Raw genomic sequence first — 17,171 nt, forward strand, 5'->3', positions numbered from 1 at the left:
GTCCCGTGAAGAGATCTTTGAGGTGACGATGGAAAGAAACAAGCTCCGTCATGTCATCATATCATCTAAAGCTCACAAGGGTTGCCAGTTGATAAAGATACTCCTTAACCCAGAGGGAAATTAAGTTGTCACAGTCAGGGAATATGTCAAAGAAATTAAAATTCATAACAAAATGCTAGAATAACATGACAGTAATGTAATATTTGTTTCACTGCACAACCACCTGCCCCCATTTCCCAAAAACTCCAACCAACAAATTTATATTTGGCACTGAAACCAAGAAAGACTATCCATTCTGTGTTAGTTATTTATAGACTCACTTAAGTTATGTTAAACATTCTCTGAAGGTTTTTCTTTTCGTCTACCCCCATAAAGGTCATTACCCATAGCAGTTTAGCTGTGAGAATGATTTCTCTCACACAAGCATGGTTATCCATGCTGTGTTAGGGTAGTCTGTTCAAAATCTAAAGCAGAACTCTTGTTTGAGATGAGGATTTTCTCAAGTACATTTTCTCAATAGGGAAGTTTTTTTCCTGCATCTAGGAGGTGCAGGGCCTTCATCATAGCAACAACACCTGCAGCAGACTGCATGACCCTCATAAAAGATGCAATGGAATGTGCTGGAACAACCGCGTCTGTTAATCTGAACGAAGACATTTTTGTTGGCTGATCTCTATGTGAGAGAGGGGGGCGGAGGAGATGGGGAGTGGTGGGGGGCAGAGGACGTCTGCATAGCCTCTCCAGACCAGCTGAAGCATTAAATTTTGACTGAATAGGCAAGTTTTCCCTGGTGGACTGTCGGAGCTGTCTTTATGTGTACTTTTTGGTGTAGATAAGACATTCCCATTTCTCCTACAGCACCTCTCAGTTATCTGGTGTATCTGGAGGGCACAGTGGAACCTGGCTGTCGGAGAGGCTGTGTTATTATAGTCTTATGGTTGTGTTTATTATAACTTCCCCTAATCCACTTTAAATAAACCCTCCCCCTGATGCTGTGAGCTTTCTGCACATGGGATGAACACTGATTGAGGCTGAGAGATCTCAGCCTCCCAACAGAGACCCAAATTGAAAATAACTGCTGTAAAACCACACTGCATCTGTCTAATTTTTATGTAGAGCCCTCCCCACTACTTTCTTTTTGTGTAGCTCTTAACTTCACTACTTTTAGAACAGTCCCAACCTTTGGTCAAGCGGTTGTCTTGTTTAACAGGTGCCATAATGCAGGGCATGGGGTGTGAATGGTAGAAGTGTAGAGGGTGTGTGCATCACTGGAACTGGTCACACATGATTTTTGGCAGTCCCCAGAGTCACGCCCCCTCTCATGAATAATGCAAACTGAAACATCTCTTCTGTTTAATTGTTTCTCTGCAGATGATCATATAGAACCAGATAGCTCTGCATTAGATACTAAGAGGGAAAATACAGTACAGTAAATTAAACAGCTGCCTAACTAATGCTGTTACTGTCTTTGACAAGGCGTGTTTGTTTGTTTGTGTCTGTGTTGCAGGAATCGTATCGACAGGTGATGAAGATGAGGCCAAAGGACCTGTGGAAAAGGCTAATGGTGAAGTTTAGAGGAGAAGAGGGGCTTGACTATGGAGGAGTGGCCAGGTAAAAGGCAATAGAAAAAATGAGCATGGTAGATTGGACACGTCAGAATTTGGTTCTTTAAATACTACATCACTTTTTACACAGAGGTCTGCCTCCTAGTGAAAGTGCCAAACCACACAACTACTCACTGTTGTTTTATCTGCTTTGGGGTAGAAATTTCTTCATCAGCTAAAATTTTTACTCAGTATGTTCTGAACTCAGAATTACAACGCAGAGGATCTAACTGGTATCTCTTTCATTTGTTCTTTGCAGGGAGTGGCTTTATCTGCTGTCGCATGAGATGCTGAACCCATACTACGGCCTGTTCCAGTACTCCCGTGATGACATCTACACACTGCAGATAAACCCAGACTCTGCTGTCAACCCTGTGAGTCATAGTCACTACTGACAAATTAAAAAAAAAAAAAAGTATCATATGTATTGCATGGCATTGACATATCGACTCTCGTGACCTTAAATCGTTTTGGGTGAATGTTTCAACCCAGTGACATATGTCACAATTAAGCAAATTATCCACCTGGACATAGGCCTCAGTTCAAACACTGTCAAAGGCTTGGGTCAGTTTGTCTTCTATTACACAATTTAATCACTCTGTGTGTTTGGGCTGGTGTTGGTCCATTTAACTGTTGCTCTCTGAACAATAAATTCCTAATGTCAGAGAGGTTTGTGTGTGGTAGATATAGTCTGGAGGAGAAAGGGATCTCAGTTTCAAACATGCTTTAAACACTCAGTTCTGGTGTCTCTTGAATAGGAAACTAAAGATGTTTTGTCTCCCTGCAGGAGCACTTGTCATACTTTCACTTCGTGGGCCGTATCATGGGGATGGCAGTGTTCCACGGCCACTACATAGACGGAGGCTTTACTCTACCCTTCTACAAACAGCTGCTGGGTAAACCCATCACCTTGGACGACATGGAGTCTGTTGACCCCGACCTGCACAACAGCCTTGTCTGGATTCTGTACGTACAAGACAGTTTTGTAGAAGTAAATAACGGTATTGAGTTTTCTGTGTAAATGGAAGGATTTCTGGACCAAGAATTACAACACGTTATACACATGCTTATGCTCAGTATTTCTGTGCACACTCAACGCAAAGTTAAAAAAAAAAAATGGTTCAATGTTTTGCCCACATTAAAATCTCTCTCCGATACTATGACAGCAGCGCCCCCCAGGGTTTTTGAATATTTCCTACATCAGTGGTCCCTAAAGATTTGTTTCTAGACCATGTGTATATATATGCATGTTTTCATTCCAGAACACATCAAACAAAGAGAGCTCAGCAGTGTTTTTATGGAATGAAAACTTTGTATTTTTTTTTTTTTTTTTTTTTTTACCAGTAGTTCCTGTGCAAAATCCTATTATTACCCTTCAGTAGTAATTCTCACGTTCCTCTCTCGCTTTAGGGACAATGACATCACAGGTGTGCTGGACCACACCTTCTGCGTAGAACACAATGCCTATGGAGAGATCATACAGCATGAGCTCAAGCCCAATGGTAAGAGCATCCCTGTCACCCAGGACACCAAGAAAGAGTATGTCAGGCTCTACGTCAACTGGCGTTTTCTGCGAGGCATAGAGGCCCAGTTCCTTGCTCTGCAGAAGGGCTTCAATGAGGTCATCCCCCAACACCTGCTCAAGGCTTTCGACGAGAAGGAGCTAGAGGTACTTAAATGCCTCTTCTGTCATATTTCTTGATCTGCCTACAAGTACATTTAATTCAACATATTGAAACGATTTCTCTATCTGTAGCTGATTGTATGTGGCCTGGGTAAAATCGACATCAATGACTGGAAGTCCAACACGCGGCTCAAACACTGCACTCCAGACAGCAATATTGTTAAATGGTTCTGGAAAGCTGTGGAGTCGTTCGATGAGGAGCGCAGAGCCCGGCTGCTGCAGTTTGTCACTGGCTCCTCCAGAGTTCCTCTACAGGGTTTCAAGGCCCTCCAAGGTAATAACAGTCAGGACAAAATACTACATGTTTTTTGGTATGTAAATTTTCTCTTTACGGTGGAATTGTTATGCAATACATAAAAGAAAGTCGTATGCGTGTACAAAAATTGTCCGATTATGTAGCTTGGTGTGAATCGCCTTCTTTGTGTGATGAATGTGGACCAGACTGAGCCAGGTCATGCAGTTGAAAGTTGTGCGAAATGCCCTTCATGTCATATTTCTGTTAATGTCAGATCAATCATTTACAAAGGTGTGGTAGTGTAGTCTTTACTGTCTCTTTGTTACACACAGTGTGCTCGCCACTCACAAGCTCTGTCAACACAATCTGGGCTGTGTGTTTAGGATTCTTTGCCTCTCTGTGTGTGTCTGTGTCTCTGGGTTTCTCTGACCTGAGATGAACCCTGAGTCTGCGCATAGTGCAGTGGTTCAGCAGGTCCATCCTGGCAGACAGCGCTGCCCAGAGACGGAGCACCCAGGCAAGCAGAGTACACCGAGATCCACAGGCAGACAGCGCCCTTACACATCTTTTATATAACATGGCCATCCTGTCTTGGTCAAAACATCAACAGAGGCCAAAAGACCCAAAAACAACCCGCACACAAACTTGGACTTACAGTGTCTGTAAGTCTGCGGCATTGCTTTGATACTAAAAGCTGGACACAAGGCCACTGTTGAGGGAAAAAGTCAGTTCATTCAGCACTGTTGGTATCTAAATACTGTACATTTTGTTAGGTTTACTGAGGATTGTTGGACATCTCTCAGAACCATCTGAATATTTAAAAATAAAATAAATGGGTTTGACATAGGCAAATAGAGCCATAATGAGTGATTTAGTACTCAAGTAACAAATGATGTCAGTCATTAATGTTGATTTCTGTTTCACTTTCCTCTAAGATTTAAATCTTTGCTTCCATATTACTGACTTGTAGCAGAATTCATCTCGATGAAATAAAATGCAGTTCGCCTGGAAACCGTGCTTTAAATAAATGTCAAACTGTGTAAATATCTGTATCTGCGGATGTGTGAAGGTCCATTCTACTTAACTGTTGGTTTTTCTACAGGTGCTGCTGGCCCACGGCTCTTCACCATCCACCAGATTGATGCTAGCACCAACAACCTGCCCAAAGCCCACACCTGGTGAGCATACTGTCAACATTATATTATTCTCTGATCACGTGACACAGTGCCTGCCTTTAAGACTGAAGGGAAGAGTAGTCAAGATCATCTTTGTGTTTGCAGTGGTACTCCATGATTTTAAAATCTGCTCTTCCCTTCTGTTTTCCCAGTTTCAATCGGATCGACATTCCTCCCTACGAGCACTATGACAAACTGTACGACAAGTTGCTCACTGCCATCGAGGAGACGTGCGGCTTTGCTGTAGAGTGAGTCACTGCTGCAGGCAGAGCTCTGCAACAACTAGAAGAACATGGTTTGGCCATGATGCCCCCCCCCCTCCTCCTGCTCCTCCTCCTCCTCCTCCAACAAATCAAATCAATCCACTCAGATGGAGGTCATCCACGGTTACTTCACCCAGAGACGGCCATACTTCCCAGGAACATGTGGCCAAGCTAAGGGAGGGTGGGCAAAGACGACCAGAAAATCTCATCTGACTGTGGGGTTTTTTATTTTGGGTTTTTTTTGTTTTTTATAGACCCTCCAGCCCTCCTTTATGTCTTTTTTATCATTGAAAAGGATCTCTTCAGCTGCTAATAACTCAGACTATTTACTAACTTGTGGAACCTGCAAAATTTTCTGGCTCTTCCCTTTTTTCTAAGTTCATTTTAGCATTCAAAAAAAAGACTGTATCCATGTAGCAATGTTCCATTTTACCAAGCAGAACACAAACTCGGTCCACTCTGAAACAACATTAACAAGACTGGTTTGTTTGCTAGAGTACAGATTCTTATTGGTTACCACAACCACTTGGAAACACTAAATTTGGATGTGGAGTATGTATGACTCGGGCCGTTTGGTGCCTCAGAGTGATCACTCTGGAGCTATCAGTAATTCCAAGGCTGGAAAAACAGGGATGTGTGCTGATGAGAAGGCAGAGCTAAAGACTGAATTAGGCAGAGCCCGACTGTTTACAACCCTCTCCAAAGACAGCAGCAGGGACCTCTGGTCCTGAGTCACTGCCCGACAACTAGCGCTGCATTCCCAGAAACCCTATTTCACATATTTGACTGTCAGTTTTGTTTGAAAATGAATAAATGAATAAACAACTTGAAATGTGTTATTTTTATATAACAGGGAAATTTGAAAAAGAAACAATAAAATCTATATAATATATATAATTTATTGTTGTTATATTTCAGAAACCCCTTTCAATTGTTTTAAAAAAATAAAATCTTTTAAATGTTAAGTGTTACTGTTTAAATTATAGAAGACAATTTGTGAAAACAGAATTAAGCTTGACTGAATTTCACTAAAGAATGCTGTGGTTTATTTCTTGACAAAACCTCTCATACTGTACAAGGAGAGGCATGTCTTGAGGGCAAAAATCTTAAAATCACAATGTGCTGAATGCCGTAAACATTTATGATGAATGAATCTTTGCAAATATTGACCAGACCCTTTAAATTCTACTGATTTCATCCTGGAGCTACATATGGTGTGTTGTTTCCCTTCTATTACCCTTTTTATAACAGTTCGTCATTTGTAGCTGGGCTATATTAATGTGACTAGCATGAAACCTACCATTCATTTCTAATGGTATTCTTTTCAGAAGAGTCCAAAGTCCATTGGGGGGAAAAAAGAAAAACGTCATCTATCTTCTACCCTTGTGGTGCTAAATAGCATTCATTTTTGTCATATATTGGCAACCTTACTCATTGACATACTACTGCTTAAAGTGCACAGTACACTACTCGTACTCATACCTGTCTGTGGCCATGAAAATGTTTCCAAGAAAGCAAGAGCTCTACCTAGCCACATTCTCAGGAGATGTCATATGTAGTTTGTAATGTCATTTGATCTGAAGATTGACAAGAAACCTATTATGACCATTTGTCTTGATTTCCTAAATGTTAAGGGTTTAAAAAGTGTTGTCATTTGCATTGTTTTGCCCACAGCAGATCATTAACATGTTGCATGTCTCCATATGTTCTTATGATTGAAAGTGAATTGAATGAGATGAACTGTTTTAGCCTGCTATACAGTCCTATCGGTGATTTTTTTTTTTTTTTTTTTTTTGAGAAAGGGGGATTGTTTTCTATGATTAAAAACTATATTCTTGAATGTTTTCAGAAGATGCTGCCTGTCTAGCAATTTCTATGACCGTGGACTGTCCTTAACATATGCATACACTAGAAAAAAACAGAACTGTTCGTTTTCTTTCTTTTATGTAGACGAGTGTATGCAAAGTGAAAAGTGTCCTCAGATGGTGCTTTGTACAGTAATAAGATATTGTTCATATATGTGGATCAAACAACCTGTAATTTATCTTTAACTTAAGTAGAAGAACATTTTCATGAACTGAAAAGAAGAATTGCACACAAACCGAATGAGGTTGCCATGTGTATTAACTGGTGACTTCTGCACCAGATACTCATTCACCTTTAAGTCCAGTGCACAAGCTGATCACCCTACTGTCCGTTCCTACACTACATTACTCAGCATTGCCCCGTAGCTGCCTCTCATTGAAGAAATAAACTTTTTATTAAACAAGTCAAATTTGAGAGATGCCGCTTTTTTTTTTTTTTTTTTTTTAAATAGCATGATCCACTTAGCAGGACGATATCTCTCATAGCTGACTGATGCAATTTGATGTATGTTAACACTATCATTTTGTAAGAGTATTTTATTTTTGTGTGTAATTAGGTCTAATTAAACTTGCCTTTGTCTAACATTGTAAGGCCTTGTACAAAGATATATCTGTCTTTTTTTTTTTTTTAACTTCTAAAAGGTTGTTTCAATTCTCATTAATAAGAAAGCTTTTTAATATGAATTATTGTTAAGACTGCTTAATATAGTAGTGTGCTTGAACAGGTCCTTTGACAAAGTAATAATTTACACTTACATTATCAGGGGCTTGTTAATAGTGGCTGGGAATAAATGTCAAGTGGGGGATGCAAAGACTCATGCTTTACATTTGAATGGCACGCCCCGGACCACCCACTATGTATTCACTGCTACCAATCTGAATTAAAATGTCTGGCAGAATGCTCCCAGGGGCAGGGACACATGGTAAAATGACAATGAAAAGGGCTGTTTGGAGGGTGGGTAAGGTGTCCCGTACAAATATTGTTGTTTCGAGATGTACAACTGCATCATAATACAGAGAGGTCTAGACAAACTTTCTACACAGACTATAAAAAAGAGGATAGAAGATAAGACTTCATTATGCTATTAATGAGTCTTATTTTGATGCGCCCCCTTATTGGAAAGAAGCACTGGCTTGGTTTAAATAAAAACCTGATAATATACTCATAGAACTGGAGTAACATCGAGGTAACTTTTAGGCTGCCTCAGCATCACAGCACCCTATGCTGCGTCAGTCGGAGCTACTGCTCCCCCCCAAAAAAAATCTGTAGTCAGTATCAAGAATAAGTATGTCAGAGCTAACGAAATTTAAACACACGTTTGTGTATTTCATCTTGTGTGAATTTGGCCACTTTCATAAAAGAATTAATACAACTTTTCTACTATGTTCCCTAATGGTTTAAAGGTACAGTCCCATAAACATGAACTCTTTTTTTTATTATTATACTCTATAGAAGTTTCTCCAGTTTAGTAAAAGTTTTTTTTTTTTTTTTTTTTGGTAGCTCACAGGTAGCCTACATGACCTCTATTTCTTTTCTTTCGGAGGAAACTTGCTTTCTGCTTCACTTTGCAGTATAAATATACTAGTTTTGTACCAAAATAATCTGTAAAATTCCTGAACATTTGCTTGTTCCAACAGAAGTTAAGTGAAAATTTATCACACATGGGGTCTCATTCTAAATAGAAAAGAGAAAAAAGTTGTCCTTACATGTTTGGGTTGGTCCTGATGACGTAATTTACCGTAATACAACGGAAGCAAGGTCAAAAGCCGGATCACCAGTGTCTGTGTCGTAGATATTCATCCGCTAACATTTGTTGCAATAATCATATACTGTACATCAGAAGGAAGCACCGGAATGAGAGTTTTTAGGTTTTTCTTTTCAATTTGGCATTTTTAATCGTAACAGAAGATACAAAATATAGTTTCTGATTTTTAAGCTCTACACAAGCGATATATAGGTGATTTCTTTTAAAAAAACTTTATTTATGTTATCCTGTCTGCTTTAACGTATCTTATACAGCATATTCAGGGGCTTAGGGGATCCAGATGTAATATTTACAATAAGAGTTAGAGTGAATTAAAAACACAGTTCCACTGCTCTGCTGTGTGTCTATGTTTTCAGTCGTGAGAAGCTCAAGTTGAAAACCGTATGGCGGATGAATATATAGGGTAGGTGGACTTCCTCTTGCTATATAAGCCGGACCTCATTTTTAAATTACCGGCATTTCAGTACCACTGCCGGTCGGTTTTTAGTCGGCAGTTAAGCCACATTGTAGTGTATTTATCTTTTTTTTTTATTTATACAGTTCATTTAGAAAATGCCTGGCTATTCCGACAGAGACCGTGGCAGGGACAGAGATAGAGACAGAGGGTAAGTACATTTTTTTTTTCTAGTTTTAGACGAATTTTGCTCTCGCCTGATCCGTAGAAATGGCTGACAGGACTTACAACCGAGAAAATGAACCGATCAACTAAATGTTGTGGTTGTATTATAAATGAATCGTCATAATTGACTATTTGATTTTTAATTGATAGCCTAACAATTGAAAAGCGGGCAGGTGTTAAGCTTTATTTATCCACACAAGGCCCAGGCCTCCGGTGAACGGAGCCCGTTGTCTTTGGCTCCAGGCCTTGTCTGGCCTCGTGCCCCAGCACAGCAGCTTTTCGTTAGCTTCAGGGTAGGGGTAGCGGTAGCTTCCTGTTAGCTCACCTAGCGTTACATGTCATCGCGGCCGGAAACACTTATTCACAATACTGGCGATGGAAAACGCTACATTATTCTGTTACATACACGTTTTACACGATAGATTTTATTTGATTTTTACTGGATATTTACTTTGTGGCTAACAGGTAATGTGTATTTCTCCAGCGCGGAGTAGTGATGCTAATACAGCTTGCTAGTCGGCTTTTCGCCATGTGGCAGTCATGAATGCGGATACAAAATGCCGGCTGTTTTTTCCATTGTTCCTCTACTGGCTGGAAAGTATATGGCAGCTATATAATTTCAGAGTGACGCAGTTAAGATGGGACTTTGCGTGTTTTAAACAACGGTTGACGTCGTTAGTGACTTAACTGAGCCTGATCTGACTTTGTGAACCACGACTTAATTTAATTTTCAGCTATGGCGGTGGTCCCCCCCGCTTTGGTGGCAACCGTGGTGGAGGTGGAGGAAAGTTCGGCAATCCTGGCGATCGGCTGCGGAAGAAACACTGGAACCTGGACGAACTCCCAAAGTTTGAGAAAAACTTCTATCAGCAGCATCAAGACGTTGCGCGGAGGTCACCGGTATGTAGTCAGTGTGGTCTATAAAATGTTAAGCATCGCTGCTAGAAATATGCTCCCTCCTGTACGTGTTGCAGTTACGCGATAGCTTATGTCTCCTGAACTTAATTTGTTTAATTTACTCTTATCTTGCAGCAAGAAGTTGAACAATACAGGAGGGCCAAAACAATCACAGTGAAGGGGAGAGAGTGCCCAAATCCCATTGCCAAGTTCCACGAGGCCAGCTTTCCATGTAAGTCAAAAACAAGTAGTGAAACAATATCACAGAGGATGTTTAGTATGCCTCAATTAATTGCTGTCCTCTATTCTACAGCTTATGTGATGGATGTGATCAACAAACAGAACTGGACTGAACCAACACCTATCCAGGCTCAGGGATGGCCTCTGGCTCTTAGTGGCCAGGATATGGTCGGCATTGCACAGACTGGCTCTGGCAAAACGCTTTCCGTAAGTTCTCTGACAACTGGAATAAGTTGCAATATCATCAAATACGGCAATGACATGTGCTGATGTAAGTGACTGTTCTGTCTTTGCTCTGCAGTATCTTTTGCCTGCAATCGTGCACATCAACCACCAGCCTTTCCTGGAACGAGGAGACGGTCCCATTGTAAGTAGTCACAACAGAATTTCAATTTGGTTTTTTTTTGTTTTTTTTTTTTTTTTTTTTTTAATTGGGGAGATGGTTTTCAGTACCCTGCAGTAGACACTTAAATGGTGACTGGGTTTGAGCAGAGTGACAGTGCTCACCATATATTCAGAGCTTTAATCAGAAATGACCCGTGTGATGCTCTGCAGTGAGTGGTCTGATGTTGAAATATGGTTAGAAATTAGCCTTCCACTGTACTTTTATTTCAGCACTGGGAATGGAATAAGCCAGGCCAATCATGATGGTGAGAAATGTGTACTTGCATGTTCATTGACTAGACCGCTATAATTTCCTCCTTGGCAGTGTTTGGTTCTGGCCCCAACCCGTGAGCTGGCTCAGCAGGTGCAACAGGTGGCTGCAGAATATGGTAGAGCTTCTCGCCTCAAGTCCACCTGTATCTACGGTGGAGCACCCAAGGGACCACAGATCCGTGACCTGGAAAGAGGTATTTTAGCTATTTTTGTGAAACACTGGAAAAATTGTGGTTTTCAGAGTTTCAAGAGCCTAGTTCTCAATACAACTCTAACGTTATAGGCGTGGAGATCTGCATCGCCACACCAGGCAGGCTCATCGACTTCCTTGAGGCAGGAAAGACAAACCTCCGTCGATGCACTTATCTTGTGCTGGATGAAGCTGACAGAATGCTGGACATGGGCTTTGAGCCACAGATCCGGAAGATTGTCGACCAAATCAGAGTAAATTTCTTTGGTTTACTTGAGTGGTCTTTAACGCGTTTGCAGAAGTGAAAGGCCTTCTCACTAGTTGTATATTACTATGACGAAATGTGTCGCTAATTGTGCTGTTTTGCAGCCTGACCGTCAGACTCTGATGTGGAGTGCCACTTGGCCAAAAGAGGTTCGCCAGCTTGCAGAGGACTTCCTGAAGGAGTATGTCCAGATCAATATTGGGGCTTTGCAGCTCAGTGCTAACCACAATATCTTGCAAATAGTGGATGTCTGCAATGATGGAGAGAAGGAGAACAAGTAAGTATTCTGTCCATTGCGGAAACAGCAATTGGCGTTGAAGCAGACCTTTTGACGTTAGCTTAAGACTTTGATAGATTCTTTACGGAGTAACTATCTTCTTTTAGACTGATCCGTCTGCTTGAGGAAATCATGAGTGAGAAAGAGAACAAGACCATCATCTTTGTAGAGACAAAGAGGCGGTGTGATGACCTTACCAGGAGGATGAGAAGGGATGGGTAAGTATTTAAATTAATATGGTTTGAAAGCATCAGTGCTTCTGTTGTATTGACTTTCTACTTGTGAATTAACAGAATTGATGGTTTCAATGTTAGGTGGCCAGCTATGGGAATCCATGGGGATAAAAGCCAGCAAGAAAGAGACTGGGTTCTCAATGGTAAGCTTGAATACCAATACATTTATACCACTGGTTAATTTGAGCTATATTAATGTGTGGGTTTTTTCTGATTTTTTTTTTTTAATACTTCTTTCAGAGTTCAAATATGGAAAGGCCCCAATTCTCATTGCTACAGATGTTGCCTCAAGGGGCCTAGGTTAGTATCCTCCCTGAACTGTTTTATACTTGAATGTATTTCAAAAAGAAAGTGTATTTGCTTTCTTTAACTTCTGCTTCTTTCTGAGTTTCTCCCCTGACCTGAAGGAGCAGTCTATATGGCAGGGCCTTGGCATGACAAGCCCAGGTCTCCAGAGGGGGAAGGAGGATTCTTGGAGGTGTCCTGACTGGCGAGGCACGGGTCTCCCAGTCGTGCAGATATACAGAGGTGACCAGGCCCAAGTGCAGCATAAAGCGCTGGCCTGCCTAAAAAGGGGGGCGAGTTGAGGGCTGGCCACAGTTCCTCCCCCATATGCTCGTCTATTCTCTGGCAATGGTTTGGACTGCTACAAACACCCAGGCTCTGTAACTGTCCCAGCTCAAAGCCCAGCTACACTGTCTCCGATTGTCTTGCATATTTGTTTGGGCACAGCTTTGCAAGCCATTTGAGTCATTTGGAAGGTGCTTTCTGTTGTGTAGACTTGTTGTAAAGCATGGGTGGCGTTAACTGTTGCAGTTTCCTAAACTTCTGTCGGAAGAGCAGTCTGTCAGATCGATCATACCTTCACCTCTGTAATGACATGGCTACTGGCGCTTTTGGTGACAGTGGGACATGCTAGTTGGACACACTTGGACAAATTCCAAGCTCACACTCCTCCCTCGCCTGCGTTTCAAAGTCATGTCGAGACCTGCCAACGAGAGACATTATGATCAAGTGAACACTGGGTCTGGAAAAATCTTGCCATGCCGAGCGGGGATGCACTGTTTGTAGGCATCCTGCAAATTGGTTCAGAGATACCATTTTTCTTGGCAAGAGACACTGCAGTGTGAGCATTAGAGCAAGCATCTCGTGTGTGTGTGTGTGTGTGTGTGTGACAAAGGGACATTGGTTAAGTGCTAGTTCAAGAATACTAGGAGGCAGTAGTGTGCATAGCAGCCCTACTGTGTAGACACATAAAGGTAGCTTGACAATATGTGGGGCTTGTGCTGCAATGGGAATGGACTAGTGAATGCATACTCCAAAAAATGGTAAGACTTCTGATCCGTTCTTTCTGAAGATGGTTTGGCAATGGCTCAAGAGGGGAGGGTTTTTATTTTATCCCAGAGGATTAGAAGCTAATGGAGTGTGCATCGTTTCTCTTTTCCCACCGTAGTCTCCCCGTGGAGTAAATGTCTGTAGTTATGCCTAATTCCAATTTTTTGCAGCTTGTGGATTTACTAGCCATTCCCACCTCATGACAGTACTAACGTGGCCTCTTTGTTTTTGATCTGGTTGTTGTGGTGGCGCTGGCGCACATCTGTGTGCTGTCCTCCTCCTTCCTTTATGCCACATCGCAACACAATCTTACAGATGTTGAAGACGTGAAATTTGTCATCAACTTTGACTACCCCAACAACTCAGAGGACTATATCCACCGCATTGGCAGAACAGCTCGTAGCCAAAAGACAGGCACAGCTTATACCTTCTTCACCCCAAACAACATGAGGCAGGCCAGCGACCTCATCTCTGTTCTTCGTGAGGCCAACCAGGCAATCAACCCCAAGCTCCTCCAAATGGCAGAAGACAGAGGAGGTAAATCAAATTGGTGAGATACAGAATCTGTGCTGTAAACTGCAGCCACTTTTTTTTTTTCCTGCTGCTCTCCTTTTGTTTGTTCAGAGAAGTGGATGGGGTTTATCACTGAACTTATCGGTATATCAAACCAGTTTCTAGTTTAAAAGAGAAAAAAACAGGACTCTAGCCAAGTCGCTTCTTTTTAAGGGTGTCTTTTTCCATTCCAGGTCGTTCAAGGGGAGGCAGAGGTGGCGATTATAGGGATGACCGCCGGGATAGGTATTCCTCTGGAAGGCGTGATTTTGGCAGTTTTAGGGACAGGGATAATGGTAGAGGGTTTGACAACGGATCAAATAAAGCCTTTGGCACAAATGCACAGAATGGAGGCTATGGGGGCAATAACAGCACCGGCAATGGCTTCAGCGGAGGCAGCTACAATGGTAATGGACAGTCCAACTTCAGTAATCAAACAGGAGCCTTCGGAGGCCAGAGTAACTTCCAGGCCCAGCAGTTCGCTCCGAATAAGGCTGGCGCACAGAACGGTGCAAGTCACCCCCCTTTCCCCTTCCCCCAGGCACAGGCTCCGCAGCAGCATCCTCCACCCCTGGTGCCCTACCCCATGCCTCCTCAGTTCTCTCAGTAAACACCCCACACACTTGAAAGAAGTAATTTATTGCTTTTTGTCTTGTTTTAAGTTCTATGGATAATCAAGAGTTTTTTGTATTCACACAACAGGGTTACAAACAACTTCAACCTCTATCAAGCCTTTTAAGATCTGCAGTGCAGCAATAGTGGCGTTGCACACTTGTTTTCCTATTACTATTTAATTTTACATTCCTTAGTAATGGTTAGTTATGTTTTGTACTAGGTAATTACAAATGTATGGTTTTTCACGTATTATTGAAAGTGATGTTAAGCTCCTACCTTGGAAATGCACTGCATGATCTTTCAAATAAAAAAAATAAAAAAAACAAAACTTTGTTATTTCTAAACTTTAAACCAGGTTACTAGTGCCATCTGTCCAGGGGAAAATTATTTAACCCTACGACTACCTTTCCTGTCCAGCAGGTGTCATGATTATCAAATATACTCTAACTCTGACATCCTGCTCAGTCTTTAACATTGTAACGTTTAAAACAGCATGCCACACTACTCGCTCGGACACTTCGATGTTAAGTATCATATTACAATGGTGAAATCTGAAGGGGAAACTAATGGTTGCAATATTTTGGCTTTGTTACTTTGTGTACCAAAAAAGGAAATTAATCTGATACACTCATCCCTCAAGCAGTCTTCCTGTACTGTGTCCTAGCAGCTGAAAGGGACTGGTAACCTGTTTTCCCTCTCTCTCGTGCCCATCACGAGACCGCTGGTAAGGGTGGCATCATGGCCACACTAATGATCATTTGATGACACGTTATACCTCTCAAAACTTATGACATTAGCCCATAGGGTCTTATAAAATGAATGACTTTAAAATCACCTTATCCCAATTACAACTCAAATCTGAGTGTTAAAAGCTCTGCAGAATTGAGGACACCTATTTTTGGGGAATTGGAAGAGAAATGGAATATGTCTCCACCCTCTGGTAGAGGACCAAATGGCCTTTTCCATCTTTGAAAAAAGGTTTTCTCACTAACCAGTGTGTTTTTTGGTTATGAGGTGTTAAGGGGTTTCACTCTGATATGAGCAAAGTATGTTACTGAACATGGGCAGGTTATGAGACATTGGGCCCTTGGGAACAGGAGGTTGGTAACGAACTATGGGACACTATATACAGTATTACAGGGTACTATATAAAGAAACCAGTGATTGAAGGTTATATTTTCAAAGCAAAGCTTTCTGCTGTCAGACATTTAAATTGCTTTCCTAATGTTGACATGCTTACTGTAGCTAGACTATTGGTAAAACAAATTATTGAAGGACTTAAATCAGGATCAGAAGCAACGCTTTGTTTAAAGGCTTTGTTTGGGGCCCCAGAACACTTGGGCCCCTGGGTTATGGTAGTCATGTTATTGATACTAAGATTGCTTATTTTTTGTCATTAGGTTGAAAAGCTTAGGGGAGATCTGGGCCCATTAGTTCCACATGTGTCACTGTACAACTGCTGCTCCGCCTTAACCATTGTGTAGAATCAAAGACTGAAACCTGGTCACAGGTCAGCAGCTACTGCTGATTACAGATTAGAGCACTCTCTGAATAGTCCCTGCTGTTCTCAAGTGCTGTGGGTGCGGCTGATTTGAATTGCTTTCTACATATTTCCAGAACCATAACCTGGAAGTACAAGTATGTGTGGAATGCTCTCTCCGTAAATACTATTGAGCGTTCTTCATTTTATGAGTAAGAGAATTGTTTTTTTTTTCATGCTGATACGTGACAGCCACACCCTGCCATTGACAGCACCATTTTCATTGAAAAAAAAATGTTGGGCTTGCATCAACTTTCATGGTTTTCAGGAGGAAAACCTTCTTTTCATTGTGAAACTGTAGAACCAAAGTGATACCTGAGGTAGGCAAACCTGCTTATCTCAAATTGCACAATGTGAATTTTAAACATGGCCTGTGCTCCACTGAAGCAAAGAGGTGGACACAATAACATAAACGTCTGTACCATGTGAAGAGAACGGATACTACTACTTCATACTACCTTTTTCAAGCTTATATCAGAGAAGTGTAAAATCAACTGTAGTGATTCTTGTTTTTTTCCATTATAGTGCACAGGTGTTAATGTTATTTTGTCCAACAGCATAACATTCACATAGCTCTGTTTTTGGTCTCTACCAGTACCTGGAGGAAATATCTGGCATTCTAGCTTTTTTTTTTTTTCTTTTTGCTGCAAACAGCTGCCTGCTGCCATCTAAAAAGTGCAATGACAGCGGAGGATGAACCGGAACAGTAAAGTTGTGGGCCAGAAAACCAAAACAATGAGCTGAAACTCACTGTACAGCTCCGTAAAGCTGAGAGGAGCTGAAGATTCAGGGGATAATTCTCAGTAGGTTAATCACTATGGACAACAGTGTCATTTCACAGTGTCATTTGATACATTGTTATTGTAAAGATATTGATTATAGCAGCTTTAATTACCACCGGTGACAAAGGTTGAGGCCAAGTGAGACTACCTGCCTTCTTCAGTCATCACCACGTTTTTGTCCTGTCACTCATTTCTCTCTGCATAATCTTGGTTGCTTTTTACTTTTTTGCTCCTCCATGTAATTCTTCACAATCCACGCAGGTATGTGGGTGTTGGTTTATGGAGTAACTGCTCTGGGTGTGCATCAGACACACCCACTGCAAGCATGAGACGGAGCAGCGCGCTGAACCAATTTCTTACCACTGAGGTGTAAAGAA

The 17,171-nt window shown here is 41.5% G+C and overlaps 2 protein-coding genes across 3 annotated transcripts in view; both read left to right on the forward strand.

Annotated features, from left to right (window-relative positions):
* The window catches only part of smurf2 (SMAD specific E3 ubiquitin protein ligase 2), a 48,423-nt gene extending 42,612 nt beyond the window's left edge, over positions 1-5,811 (forward strand). Inside the window, exons 12-19 of the mRNA XM_040119832.1 lie at positions 1-22; positions 1,508-1,611; positions 1,864-1,978; positions 2,392-2,570; positions 3,015-3,273; positions 3,361-3,562; positions 4,626-4,701; positions 4,851-5,811. The exon at positions 1-22 is cut by the window's left edge and continues 180 nt beyond it. Of these exons, the coding sequence (XP_039975766.1) occupies positions 1-22; positions 1,508-1,611; positions 1,864-1,978; positions 2,392-2,570; positions 3,015-3,273; positions 3,361-3,562; positions 4,626-4,701; positions 4,851-4,950 (1,057 nt within the window). The 3' untranslated portion in view covers positions 4,951-5,811. The remainder of the gene's footprint in view (positions 23-1,507; positions 1,612-1,863; positions 1,979-2,391; positions 2,571-3,014; positions 3,274-3,360; positions 3,563-4,625; positions 4,702-4,850) is intronic.
* Positions 5,812-9,030: 3,219 nt separating this feature from the next.
* On the forward strand, positions 9,031-14,786 carry ddx5 (DEAD (Asp-Glu-Ala-Asp) box helicase 5). 2 transcript variants are annotated; one of them, XM_040122768.1, is made up of 13 exons: positions 9,031-9,197; positions 9,946-10,111; positions 10,244-10,340; positions 10,422-10,555; positions 10,650-10,715; positions 11,058-11,199; positions 11,289-11,449; positions 11,565-11,737; positions 11,845-11,955; positions 12,052-12,113; positions 12,211-12,270; positions 13,621-13,842; positions 14,052-14,786. In XM_040122768.1, exons 1-13 carry the CDS (start codon positions 9,145-9,147, stop codon positions 14,465-14,467), a joined length of 1,863 nt encoding a protein of 620 aa, XP_039978702.1. In that variant the 5' UTR covers positions 9,031-9,144; the 3' UTR covers positions 14,468-14,786. The 2 variants fall into 2 exon arrangements, with proteins under 2 accessions (XP_039978702.1, XP_039978710.1); XM_040122776.1 differs by having other exon boundaries at positions 13,621-13,855; positions 14,052-14,193.
* Positions 14,787-17,171: the final 2,385 nt, after the last annotated feature.

This window comes from Xiphias gladius, chromosome 3, assembly GCF_016859285.1.
Source record: "Xiphias gladius isolate SHS-SW01 ecotype Sanya breed wild chromosome 3, ASM1685928v1, whole genome shotgun sequence".
Taxonomy (NCBI): Eukaryota; Metazoa; Chordata; class Actinopteri; order Istiophoriformes; family Xiphiidae; genus Xiphias; species Xiphias gladius.

Excerpts from the sequence above, each read along its gene's own strand:
- ddx5 (XM_040122768.1), top strand. The coding sequence starts at position 9,145 with ATGCCTGGCTATTCCGACAGAGACCGTGGCAGGGACAGAGATAGAGAC. Across the intron at positions 11,738-11,844 it reads GATGGAGAGAAGGAGAACAA|ACTGATCCGTCTGCTTGAGG; the intron begins GTAAGTATTCTG and ends ATCTTCTTTTAG. Across the intron at positions 11,956-12,051 it reads AGGAGGATGAGAAGGGATGG|GTGGCCAGCTATGGGAATCC; the intron begins GTAAGTATTTAA and ends TTTCAATGTTAG.